Source organism: Oncorhynchus tshawytscha, linkage group LG13 (genome assembly GCF_018296145.1).
Source record: "Oncorhynchus tshawytscha isolate Ot180627B linkage group LG13, Otsh_v2.0, whole genome shotgun sequence".
NCBI classification, from domain to species: domain Eukaryota; kingdom Metazoa; phylum Chordata; class Actinopteri; order Salmoniformes; family Salmonidae; genus Oncorhynchus; species Oncorhynchus tshawytscha.
This window is the reverse complement of record NC_056441.1, coordinates 84,996,137-85,009,881: the sequence shown is the minus strand read 5'-3', so window position 1 is coordinate 85,009,881 and position 13,745 is coordinate 84,996,137. Positions and strand designations below refer to the sequence as shown.

The 13,745-nt window shown below is 44.9% G+C and overlaps 1 protein-coding gene across 1 annotated transcript; it reads left to right on the top strand.

Annotated features, from left to right (window-relative positions):
- Nucleotides 1–1,330: 1,330 nt before the first annotated feature.
- On the top strand, nt 1,331–5,672 carry LOC112265736 (extracellular calcium-sensing receptor-like). The gene is made up of 6 exons (XM_024443291.2): nt 1,331–1,542; nt 1,759–2,047; nt 2,131–2,955; nt 3,356–3,583; nt 3,849–3,972; nt 4,429–5,672. The coding sequence occupies exons 1-6, from the start codon at nt 1,331–1,333 to the stop codon at nt 5,337–5,339; spliced, it is 2,589 nt and encodes an 862-aa protein (XP_024299059.2). The 3' UTR covers nt 5,340–5,672.
- Nucleotides 5,673–13,745: the final 8,073 nt, after the last annotated feature.

The following is a 13,745-nucleotide window of genomic DNA, read 5'->3' as shown; positions in this document are numbered from 1 at the left end:
TTTCCACTGCTCCAGTCCAATGGCGGTGAGCTTTACACCACTCCAGAAAACGTGTTGACGAACTGACTTGTTGGAAAGGTGGTATCCTGTGACAGTGCCACGTTGAAAGTCACTGAGCTCTTCAGTAAGGCCATTCTACTGCCATTGTTTGTCTATGGAGATTGTATGTCTTTTAAACACCTGTCAGGAATGGGTGTGGCTGAAATAGCCGAATCCAGTCATTTGAAGGGGTGTCCATATATTTTTTTGAAATGTAGTGTACATCACAGAAGTATAACAAAACTGTTTGATGTAGAAACACTGTTTTTTTGTCCCCACAAAAAACTAAAACATTATTAATTATGAAATTATGAAAAATATTTGTAACAATCCACCCATGCGGCCAAAGAGGGTGATTTGGCCATTGACTGCAGAAAAGGGCTACCCCTAATTTGCTCCATGGGCACTGTACTACAATGGTTGGCCCTGTAAAACAACATATTTCACCACACCTATTTGGTGTATGTGACAATAAAACATCCTTTCCTTCCTTAATGTGTGGCTCAATATTGCAATTGAAAATATTTATGTAACAAACCCTGCTGAAGTAAAACATGTAACATTTACAGTAAATCATGTCTACTGTCTGTCCCCTAAAGATAACTGTCAGTGTGCAGTGAGAGAGGCTGTACACAATTTCTACTTAAAATATTAAAGGGATGCAAATCGGACTCATGTCGTTGAACGACCCTACTGCTCATCAGAGACACAACCTATACTGAACTAGTAAGTCAACATCAGACATATTTCAGTTTTAAGTTTGTTAGGAATGCTCCCCCATATCCCATAAAAACTTGTGAGCAAGGTGTGTGAACATCTGTTTTCTAATAAGGTTTGGTGATTAGGGTGTACACTGAGAGATTACATCTGGAGGCTAAGGTTTAGGAAAACATGCAGGGTTGAGAGGGAAGCACAACTATACACACAAAGGACTTGAATATGACACCTTCATCCACCTGTATACTGTGTGCTGACATTAGCAGTCCTAAAACACACACAATCTGTATTCGTTATCACTCACCAGGAAATGTGTATAACAACATTGGTCAAACTTAAATATGCAGAGGTTTGAATATATAATGCAGGGTTTTTGTTAAAAAACAGTTGTGTTGTGTATTTTGGCAGTAGCACAGCCAAAACACAGCCCTTATGACCTCATCCTTCTCTGATTTGCTTAGAAGAAAGCGTCACAGTCTCCAGCATGCATAAAACCCAGACATTTTAGGGGGTGGGGGTCAGGTCTTCCCTGATTCCTTTAGGAGGCCTTTTACAGAGTGTGTGAGAGGGTGTGATGCAGCTACTATGGGTGGTAGTGATTGGGGTGTTAGGAGCATTTTGGGCAGAGGGAGAGGAGGCTCTCTGTCGGATACTGGGAAGACCAGAGTTCCCTATGCTGTCCAAGGAAGGAGACGTGACTATCGGAGGAGCCTTCTCCATCCACACCAAAATCTCAGAGCCCCCGCTCTCCTTCACAGACACACCAACTCCTCTCATCTGCTCCAGGTAAGCTCTTTCACAGTCACCCAGTCTCTGTGATGGATTTATGTGTCATTGACTTGACCATTTTTTTTTGACAAATAGAAAAGAAGATTGGAATCATAAGATTCAAAGAACAACTAAACCTGACAATGAAATCGGACCATGGTCATTTCTGCAGTTTCACATCTTCTACCAGACGAACCTAATGCAATGCTTTTTGTTCCCCTTCTGTTTCCGCAGCATGAACCTCATAGATTTTCATTTAGCTCAGACCATGATCTTCGCCATCGAAGAGATCAATAACAGCAGTTCTTTGCTCCCCAACATCTCTATTGGCTACAGGATATATGATAGTTGTGGCTCGACTCTGTCCTCCATGCGTGCGGTTATGGCTCTGATGAACGGTCAGGAGAGGACGGGGGGAAAGACCTGCTCTGGCCAATCAGCAGTCCACGCCATCATCGGTGCCTCTGATTCTTCCTCCACTATTGTGATGTCACGATCCACAGGAGCTTTTCAAATACCAGTGGTAATGAAGTCACACATACAGTTGAACAATTCTGGCTGATGAAAAATGATTACTTATTGTCTTATTCCTCCTGTTCTATCTAGATCAGCCACTTCGCCACCTGCGCATGTCTGAGTAATAGAAAGGAGTTCCCCTCCTTCTTCAGAACCATCCCCAGTGACTTCTACCAAAGTAGAGCCCTGGCCCAACTGGTCAAATACTTTGGATGGACCTGGGTGGGGGCTGTTAGAAGTGACAATGCTTACGGGAACAACGGCATGGCGACCTTCATGGAGGCTGCCAGTCTGGAGGACGTGTGTATAGAGTACTCTGAGGCTATCTTATGGAACAACCCCAGGGAGCAGATAGCCAGGGTGGTTGAGGTGATTAGCAGGGCCAGCTCCAAGGTTGTGGTGGCCTTTCTGTCCCAGTGGGAGATGGATGTTCTGCTGGAGGAGGCATTGGCCCAGAACCTGACCGGGCTGCAGTGGGTAGGCAGTGAGTCCTGGATAACTATTGATCGCCTGGCCACTAGGAGGAGCTCTGCTGTCCTCAGTGGTACTCTGGGATTCACCATCAGTAAGTCTAAGATCCCAGGCCTCAGAGAGTTCCTGCTCCGGGTCGGTCCAGCCCAGGATCCAAACAACACCCTGCTCAGAGAGTTCTGGGAGAACACGTTCAGCTGCAGGTTTTCCCCTCAGCAGGAGAAAGAGAATGGGCCTAGGCAGAGTCAGTGCTCTGGGTCTGAGAGACTAGAGGAAATCATTAACCCCTTTACTGACACATCCGCGCTGAGGTTCTCTAATAATGTGTATAAGGCAGTGTATGCTGTGGCCCACTCCATACATGACCTGCTGACCTGCAGGCAAGGTGAAGGCCAAGGTGGGAATAGCAACTGTGCACACAGAGACAGCATCGAGCCAGGACAGGTGAGTGGCTGCCTCTATCGGCCACCAAAAGTTCATTTTGTTCAACAGATTTGAAAATTGACTGACAGGTTTTATGAAATTGCCAAATATTTACAATCACACAATGTTATTTCTAAAGTACTTGAATTATAGTCTTAGAAAAAAGGTGCTATCTAGAACATAAAGGGTTCTTCAGCTGTCCCCATAGGAGAACACTTTGAGGAACCCTTTTTGGTACCAGGTAGAACACTTTGGGTTCCATATAAAATCATTTCCATAGAGGGTTCTACCTGGAACCCAAAGGGTTCTACCTGGAACCAAAAATGATTCTACCGTGAACCAAAAAGCGTTCTCCGATGGGGACAGTGTTGTGTATGTATTTTACACTATCAGTACATGTTGATTATTTTAACTCATGCAGGTGTTGAGATACCTGCGAGACGTAAACTTCACCATGAAGTCTGGGGAGAGAGTTTATTTTGATGAGAACGGAGACCCCACAGCCATCTATGAGCTGGTTAACTGGCAGAGAGACCAGGCAGGAGAGACTGTGTTTGTCACTGTGGGGAATTACAATGCCTCTCTCCCAAAAGGAGACCAGTTTGCCATGAATGGGATACAGATTGTATGGGCTGGCAATCCCTTAAAGGTACACAGTTACACAGAAAACACATGGTAGCAAGTACAGGTACTTAAACAAAATACAGATTGTTACATTAAATATATTTTAATTGATGGTAGAAATCTGTTGACACATACTGTGAGAATGAATTGAACCAATGTGTAACCAATGGGTAACCAATGGGTAATGTGTAACCAATGTGTAACCAATGGGTTTAATAATGTGAGTGAAGGAGTAAAGAGAGAGAGAGAGACAGGATGAGGGAGTGAGCAGCTGTTGTATTGTGTTTCAGAGGCCTCGGTCTGTGTGTAGTGACAGCTGCCTCCCAGGGTACCGCCAAGCAGAGATCAAAGGAATGCCAGTCTGCTGTTTTTCCTGTATCCCCTGTGCTGCTGGAGAGATCAGCAACCTAACAGGTGAGACAACTGATACCACCGCCGGCCACATACTCTTAGAAAAAAGGGTTCCAAAGGGGTTCTTCGGGTGTCCCCATAGGATAACCCTTTTTGGTTCCAGGTTGAACTCTTTTGTGTTCCATGTAGAACCCTCTATGGAAAACGTTTTAAATGGAACACAAAATGGTTCTACCTGGAACCAAATAGTGTTCTTGAAAGGGTTCCCCTATGGGGACCACCGAAAGAATCCCTTTAGGTTCTAGATAGCATGTTTTTTCTAAGAGTGTAGCCTTCTGGGATCCCTAAGCAACATGTATTTTTGCTCTGGGGGCCACTAGCGGCCTCTGATATCGCTCTGACTGATACTAACCAAATCCACTTACCAAAAAGATACATAAAATGTAGAATGTGTTATCTTCTAGAATATAATACACAACGTGACTATAGATCAGATTGACTATAGCGTTTTCCTTGTAGACTCAGCTAAATGCACACAGTGTTCCCTGGAATACTGGTCCAACGGAGACAAGAGTCGCTGTGTCCCAAAGGTGGTGGAATTTCTCTCATTTGACGAAACTATGGGAATCCTCCTGGCTGCAATCTCATTGGTTGGAGCGTGTTTAACCATAGTGGTGTCATTGATCTTCTTTTGTTTCCGAGAGACTCCGATTGTCAAGGCCAGCAACTCTGAGCTGAGCTTCCTGCTGCTCTTCTCCTTGACTCTGTGTTTTCTGTGTTCTCTTACTTTCATTGGCCGTCCCTCTGAGTGGTCCTGTATGTTGCGCCACACAGCATTTGGGATCACCTTTGCTCTGTGTATGTCCTGCGTCCTGGCAAAGACCATAGCGGTGGTGATAGCTTTCCAGGCCACAATGCCAGGCAATACAGTTCCCCAGTGCACTATTCCTCTCCAGAGATTCAGTGTGTTCAGCTGTACCCTCCTACAGGTGGTTATATGTGTTCTCTGGTTAGCACTAGCTCCTTCAGTCCCAGTCAAAAACACAGCCCACGCCACTGAAAAGGTCATTCTAGAGTGTGATGTGGGTTCAGCTATTGGTTTCTGGGCTGTGTTGGGGTATATAGGACTCCTGGCTCTCTTGTGCTTTGTGCTGGCTTTTCTGGCTCGAAAGCTGCCTGATAACTTCAGTGAGGCCAAATTCATCACCTTCAGCATGCTCATATTCTGTGCAGTCTGGATCACCTTTATACCAGCTTATGTCAGCTCTCCTGGGAAGTTCACAGTAGCTGTGGAGATATTTGCCATTTTGGCCTCCAGTTTTGGGTTGCTTTTCTGTATATTTGGTCCAAAGTGTTATATCATATTACTTAAACCAGAGAAAAATACAAAAAAACACATCATGGGGAAAAGTCATGTAAAATCACAGTAATGTAATTTACAGAACAGGGACCTGGAGGAAAAAGTTTTCAATTTAATTCAGGGGGATGTTTTAGTATGTTTTTTATCTAGTCCAGAAGAGGGTCATGTAATTTTAATATTTTTAATTGTTTTAGAATGAGTTGCTTATTAGGCTATATCTCCATGTGTTCCCGATGCCGCCCTTCATCTCTGATTCTCCGCACTAAACGCAACATCAAGTGTGTCTGTAGGCTGTTTAGTATGGTCTCAATCAAATGATCCATACCGTAGGCTATAGTCCTAGGCTATACGAAGTGCATGCTCGGAGAAGCACAGTTATCTATTTTTATATAGACGCACCGTGGCTAGGAAAAACTCCCTAGTATGGCCAGAACCTAGTAAACCTATAGAGGAACCAGGCTCTGAGGGGTGGCCAGTCCTCTTCTGGCTGTGCCGGATTGAGATTATAAGAGTACATGGCCATTAAGGCCAGATGGTTCTTCAAGATGTTCAAATGTTCATAGATGACCAGCAGGGTCAAATAATAATCAGTGGTTGTAGGTGAAACAGGTCAGCACCTCAGAAGTAAATGTCAGATTGCTTTTCATAGCCGAGCTTTCAGCAGTTGAGACAGCAGGTGCGGTAAAGAAAGAGAGAGAGAGAGTCCAAAACAGAAGGCCCGGGACAAGGTGGAACGTCCGGTGAACAGGTCTGGGTTCCATAGCCACAGGAAGAACAGTTGAAACTGGAGCAGCAGCACGACCAGGTGGACTAGAGACAGCCAGGAGTCATCAGGTCAGGTGGTCCTGAGGCATGGTCCAAGGGCTCAGGTCCTCCGGGAGGGGAGAATTAGACACCAGATAAGACAGGAGAATTTCACCAGATAGGGCAGACTGAACCTAGCCCCCCAGCACATAGACTATTGCAGCATAGATACTGGGGGCTGAGACAGGCCGGGTGAGGGGAACACTGTGGACCTGTCCTACGATACCCCCGGACAGGCCAACCAGAAAGGATTTAACCCCACCCTCTTTGCTAAAGAACAGCCCCCACACCACGAGAGGGATAATCTCCTATAGCATCACACCCATCATTAACGGTAACATATCAAGGATTACAGATGGAGTGCTGTCAGGACCCTGACATGTGAGACACCGCAGCTGGAAGACCTCCTGGTGATCAATCCGCTAACAGTCACAGCTAAGGCTGGGGAGCCTGTGTGCAGATGTTATGGAACATAATAACTATCACAGTTCTCAAAAGACATCAATTTAGGAGACATTTTCTCCTTTCACCAAAACCCAGTAGAGAGAATAAAGTAGACGTCACACGTCAAACGTCTGATTTATGACCCTATGTCCGGATGACATGTACATGCCCAAATATGGGCATCCGGTCAGGATATCCTGGTGGGAAGGTGTCACGTGGTTATGCCAATATAAGTGCATCCTGTTCCTGTTGTCATGAGGTTGCCCTCTTTGGGTACAGCAAGCCCATCCCTCTCTCTCTGTCTCCTACACTCAGGCTGCTGCGACCTAAGGTCTTAAATTCCTGGAGGAGATTATCTCCTCATGGCCACAGTATATAGAGAGGGACGTTTTCATAGAGAAAACAATGGAATTTCTTCCACCTCACAGAACTTGAGGTCTGAACAACGTTTATGTTCTGGAGAAGGTATAAAAGATCGGTGAAGCATCCAGCTACGAACTGGTCCGTTTGGTACAATTTTGTGAAACTCATGAGAGACAATACGGCCACATTACCATAACGCTGTTTATACAATAGCCTCAGTTATGAGGCTTGCATCTAATTTCTGTACAGGATGAATGAGGAAAGATTAAACTATTTGTGAAATTATGGGATGTTATGTATTGATGTAATGTGAGAGAATTGTATATCTGTGTAAAGTTTCACTTAAGTCACTGGCACGCCCCCATGAACACAGCCAGGACTTGACGTCATGAGACAGCCTTTTTCTGCTCTTCCGAATAAAACCCCCACATTGAGAATTCCTCAACAGACCATGTTTCTCTCAATCACGAGAGGACAAAGGTTGCAGACCAGCTTACCTCGATAAAGAGAGGGCCAAGGTTTGAGACGATTGCTGAATCTTTTAACCATCCCACGTGGTTAAACTCTTAGACTATCGATACCAACAGAATAAGAACAAGTGTTTGATTAAATTACTAGTCTGCAGCTAGGAATTCGGTATCATTGAACGTGAAGACCGACAACCGCAGAAACATCTATTCTATAACGATGTGAATGAATGTCACTCTGAACTATCCATACAAACCACGACAGAGAGAGAGAGAGAGGGCGGAGAGACTCTCCAACAGAAACAAACTTTTCAACAGAGATTCCGATGACACACTGAGTGTAAATATATATATTGATTGCAATTGTTCCCGAATGAGTGAGCGTTCATGTGCAAGGGATTAGGATTACAATTGTTAAAATTATCAACTGTGTGTTGTCTTCTCAGTCGACCCCCAATTCCTTTTTGTACACCAAGCCGCGTGTGGCTGCTGCCAACACACTGACTCAACTCCAGCCACTTTAATAATGGGAATTGATGGGAAATGTAAAATATATCACTAGCCACTTTAAACAATGCTACCTAATATAATGTTTACATACCCTACATTATTCATCTCATATGTATACGTATATACTGTACTCTATATCATCTACTGCATCTTATGTAATACATGTATCACTAGCCACTTTAACTATGCCACTTTGTTTACATACTCTCATATGTATATACTGCACTCAATACCATCTACTGTATCTTGCCTATGCTGCTCTGTACTCACTCATATATCTTTATGTACATATTCTTTATCCCCTTACACTTGTGTCTATAAGGTAGTAGTTTTGGAATTGTTAGCTAGATTACTTGTTGGTTATTGTTGCATTGTCGGAACTAGAAGCACAAGCATTTCGCTACACTCGCATTAACATCTGCTAACCATGTGTATGTGACAAATAAAATTTGATTTGATTTGATGCCGGTTTATCCCACTAGGGAAACTCCGTTATCACTTCCGTTATCACTTCCTTGTAACTATCTACTGTTTGTTTATGCATTTCTGTGAATTACTTAGTAAATAAATGATTTAATACAATTGATGTATGGATGACTCATAGTGAAGACTGGGTTCGTGCAGATAACCAAGAATTTACAACTTTCAGATGAGACTGAAATAAGGTGACGATTAATATTGACTGCTATTGATGTAAAATATTACTAGGTCTTTAAGAGGTTATTCGGAAGTGTTACGGTATATGAGTGAAGAGGTGTGGAGTCAGGCGCAGAGAGCAAAAGGATGTGGTCAAAACACGCCTTAATGTCCAGGAAAAATAACATGAACAAAAGTAGGAAAACAAATTATCAGAAATAATAACGGACAGCGCGAAACCCGAAAATGCAAACAAAATACACTCTAACACAAAACAGACGAACAAGCCCGCACGAAACAGAAGCGGGCTGAACAAACTTATATAACCCCACCCTAACAACCAAAAAAGAAACAGGTGATACCAATCAGACAAAACCAAAGGAACACAGAACAAAGGATCGGTGATAGCTAGTAGACCGGCGACGACGACCGCCGAGCGCCACCCGAACAAGGGGAGTCACCTTCGGTAATATTCGTGACAGGAAGATAACAGCTCTATAAATATTATTTTGTGGTGCCCCGACATTCTAGTTAATTGCATTTACATGATTAGCTCGATCAGTTAATATTAATTACAGAGAAATAATTTCATAGAATAGCATGTCATATCACTTAATCCGGCAGAGCCAAAGACACGACACTGTTGTCACGTGTTAGAGTGTGTGTGTTATTTTATGGCTATATTGCATCTATTCCTTTGAAGTTGTCATGATGATTGATGTGTAGGGACCTCGTGGAACTGGGGGGTATGTGTTTGAACATTTCAAAGAGGATGGCCCCACACCCACCCTATTTTATTGCCCTTAGGGTTGTTGTCTATGAAGCAGGATTGTCTGTGGGGGATTGTGTTGGCGGCAGACGCATTATAAATAAGGCCCAGAACAACACATGCGGCCCCAGAACACTTAACAAGATGTTTTAAATAAAACCCAGAACATTAAATAAAAGCCAGAACATAAAATGATGTCTCCTATGCCAATTCTCGGGGTGCTATGCACCTCTTGTCACGAACCCAATGATAAAATCATCGAGGACATTTTGTATGATGCCCCTGAATGTTTTAAAGGAGTTTTGGACACATGTCTTACATATTCAACCCTGTGGATTCAACTGTGAAGATTTTCACAGACAGCGGTACCAAACCTTTATCATGCAAAACCCAGGAGTTTTTCTCCTGTATGAGAGAATGGCTTAAGATAAGGCTAGCGCTCTGTCAAATTGAACAGGCCCTGAGTGGTATAAACCTGCCAGGCTATGCATTGGAAGAGCTTGTGTGCAGGCGCAGTGATTTGAAGGCCATAAGGAACTCTTCAATGGCATATAGCCCCGAATCCAATGTGACAATTTTAGCATGTGAACAATTTGATAGTACAAATGCGATGAAGTCTGTCAGTTCATATGTATGTTCCAAAGCCTGCAAGGATGTAACCTTTTCTTTGCCCGTGTTTAGCTTTAAATGGGTTGATTAACCATAATTATTCATAACCTTGATGAAAAAGCTGGACAGTCTTTTCCAAAATCGTGAACAATTACGTTGCTGGCCGCTTCTATCCTTAAGACAAACACAGTCTACATGCAAGACGTTTGATATATCCATGGAGGGAAAACTTACGGAGCCTTGACGGAGCGTGTGTGGGATATCCTGCGAGCAAGAGAGTGTCTTGACGATGGTGAATTGGAGACGGATGGATTTAGAAACATATAGCCGGGCCCTTTATCTGTAATAAAGGAATTTTATACGAATACAGTCTTTCCTACAACAGCATGTTATAAACATTTAAAGGTTATTAAAAGTTTAGTACTGTGTCTGGTAATGATGTATAACTTGCATAAACATAAACATACATGCAGGGTAGCCTAGTGGCAGCAGGGTAGCCTAGTGGTTAGAGCGTTGGACTAGTAACCAGAAGGTTGCAAGTTCAAACTCCTGAGCTGACAAGGTACAAATGTCATTCTGCCTCTGAACAGGCAGTTAACCCACTGTTCCTAGGCCGTCATTGAAAATAGGAATTTGTTCTTAACTGACTTGCCTGGTTAAATAAAGGTAAAATAAACAAATGCAATATTGCGCCGTAAAATTGTTTAACTAATTATAACATGTTTTAAAAAGGTCTGTACTAAATATAATGTATTAAATAAATGGACACCTTTTCATCCAAGCTACTCAATACTGCCCCTGCAGCCATAAAAAGTTAACAAGTTCTCATTTGCAACTGCGACCTGGCCAAGATAAAGCAGTGTGACAGAGTTACACCTGGAGTAAACAATAAACAACCCAATAACAGAAAAAATGTCAATGACACAGTAGAAAAAAGAAAGTCTGTTTGCAAAAGGCATGAGGTAGTAAATAAATAGGCCACATGAGCGAATAATTACAATTTAGCAGATTAACACTGGAGCGATACATGAGCAGATGATGTGGAAGTAGAGATACTGGTGTGCAAAAGAGCGGAAAAGTAAATGAAATAAAAACAGTATGGGGATGAGGTAGGTAGATTGGATGGGCTATTTATAGATGGACTATGTACAGCTGCAGCGATCGGTGAGCTGCTCAGATAGTTGATGTTTAAAGTTCGTGAGGGAAATAAAAGTCTTCAACTTCAGCAATTTGTTCCAGTCACTGGCAGCAGAGAACTGGAAGGAAAGGCGACCAAATTAGGTGCTGGCTTTGGGGATGATCAGTGAGATACACCTGCTGGAACGTGTGCTAAAGCTAAACACAGGCATGAAAAAGGTTACATCCTTGCAGGCTTTGGAACATACATATGAACTGCCAGACTTTGTCGCTTTTGTACTATCAAATTGTTCACATGCTAAAATTGTCACTTCAGGGCTATATGCCATTGAAAAGATCCTTATGGCTTTCAAGTCACTGCGCCCGCCCTACAAAAGAATTGGAGGAATCAAGAAGGTTGGCCGTTTCACATAATATCAAGTCATCTTCCTCTGACATGTCATTTAAAACTGTAAAATCATCCGGTTTCAGTGTTTTATTGTGAATGTCCGGTGAGCCGAAATCCTCCACGTGCTCTCGGTGTGTATGGTCTTCTGTGCCGTTATACACAGGGGAGGAGTCTGAAAGACAATAATATATACAAAATAGGTTATTAAACAAAATATATTAGATACATTTCAGGTATAAAAGTATATATTAACAATACATAATTAAATTACCTCCGCTTTTTTGAAGAGGGATGTTCTGACGAATCGCGGACACCGGGGGCTCTAGACTTTTTTCACCAAGCATTCCAGATTCTGCCGGGCATGTCTCATTGGAGTCTGAAAAAACATGAATTGTCATTTTTGTTTAACATATTCAGTCATAAAAATGAATAATAAAACTAATATATATATACACAATGGCTTCATACTGTGTCCATGTAGCGCCGTTTTTTGAAGCAGAATGTTTCTGGCCCAGTGACACTTTTTGGGTGATTCTGTGCAATGCACTTGCGCATTAGTTGTGCGTTGCTTGTTTGGGTCTGGAATATGGTGTGTGTGGGTGGAGGTTCCCGGGGGAGTTGATGTGACGGTTAAAGCCTCGGTTCTCGGTTTGTCTGAAAAAACGGTCGTACAGAACAGGAGAATAGAATCTATGTCATCGTCTCCGCCGTAATGGTTCAGAGTCCATATTGCAGCCGGGATCCTTCTTTGTGGTCTGTCAGCTGTAAACACAAAAATAGCGTTTAATATAGGGTGCACACTTTGTTTTTAATGTATATATATATTCTTATTGATGTTATTAATGGACTTACGTGGACAATAGTGTGATGGGGACTGGCTGCATGCGTTTTGCTCTGCCGAATCCTCTAATGAAGGCTGTTCCAAACCATCCCCGGAGCAACTGGGTAAAGGACGGATACCCTAGAAACATTACATAATATTAACACATATTTATAAGATATATATACATTTTTAAATTATAAGAATATATGCATTTGACCTATTACCTTAAAAATCGTTGGCCCCAGACTGGCGGCACTGGCGGCCACTTGCAGACTGGCGGCACTGGCGGCCACTTGCAGACTGGCGGCCACTTGCAGACTGGCTGCCCTGGCAGCCACTTGCAGACTGGCGGCACTGGCGGCCACTTGCAGACTGGCGGCACTGGCGGCCACTTGCAGACTGGCGGCACTGGCGGCCACTTGCAGACTGGCGGCCACTTGCAGACTGGCGGCCACTTGCAGACTGGCGGCCACTTGCAGACTGGCGGCACTGGCGGCCACTTGCAGACTGGCGGCACTGGCGGCCACTTGCAGACTGGCGGCACTGGGCAGACGGGTGGCACTGGCGGCGCTGGGCAGACGGGTGGCACTGGCGGCGCTGGGCAGACGGGAAGCTCCGGCAATGCTGGAGAGGAAGGTTCCGGCAGCGCTGGACTGAGTAGCTCTGGCGCCTCTGGAATGAGGGGCTCTAGCGCCTCTGGAATGAGGGGCTCTAGCGCCTCTGGAATGAGGGGCGGGAGCTCTGGCAGCGCCGAACAGGCGGGAGACTCCGGCTGCGCTGGAGAGGAAGGCTCCGGCAGCGCTGGACAGGCGGGATCACCTGTAAGGATGAGACGGAGAAACAGCCTGGTGCGGGGGGCTGCCACCGGAGGGCTGGTGCGTGGAGGTGGTACCGGATAAACCGGACCGTGCAGGCGCACTGGAGCTCTTGAGCACCGAGCCTGCCCAACCTTACCCGGTTGAATGGTCCCGGTCGCCCTGCCAGTGCGGCGAGGTGGAATAGCCCGCACTGGGCTATGCAGGCGAACCGGGGACACCGTGCGCAAGGCTGGTGCCATGTAAGCCGGCCTAAGGAGACGCACTGGAGACCAGATGCGTAGAGCCGGCTTCATGGCACTTGGCTCGATGCCCACTCTAGCCCTGCCGATACACGGAGCTGGAATGTACCGCACCGGGCTATGCACCCGCACTGGGGACACCATGCGCTTCACAACATAACACGGTTCCTGCCCGGTCTCTCTCGCCCCCCGGTAAGCACAGGAAGTTGGCTCAGGTCTCCTACCTGGCTTCGCCATAGTTCCTGTGTGCCTCCCCCAATACATTTTTGGGGCTGCCTCTCGGGCTTCCTTGCCAGCCGTGTTCCCTCATATCGCCGGCTCCTCTCTCCGGCTGCCTCTGCTCTCCTAGCTGCCTCCACCTGTTCCCATGGAAGGTGATCCTGTCCCGCCAGGATCTCCTCCCAGGTGTAGCAACCCTTGCCGTCGAATACATCGTCCCATGTCCATTCCTCTTTGCGCCGCTGTTGCC

What these genes read in the sequence shown, in the direction of transcription:
- LOC112265736 (XM_024443291.2), top strand. Translation starts at nt 1,331, where the DNA reads ATGCAGCTACTATGGGTGGTAGTGATTGGGGTGTTAGGAGCATTTTGG. An exon ending in GAGCTTTTCAAATACCAGTG is followed by an intron (nt 2,048 to 2,130) that starts GTAATGAAGTCA and finishes TGTTCTATCTAG; the next exon opens with ATCAGCCACTTCGCCACCTG. An exon ending in AGAGATCAGCAACCTAACAG is followed by an intron (nt 3,973 to 4,428) that starts GTGAGACAACTG and finishes TTTTCCTTGTAG; the next exon opens with ACTCAGCTAAATGCACACAG.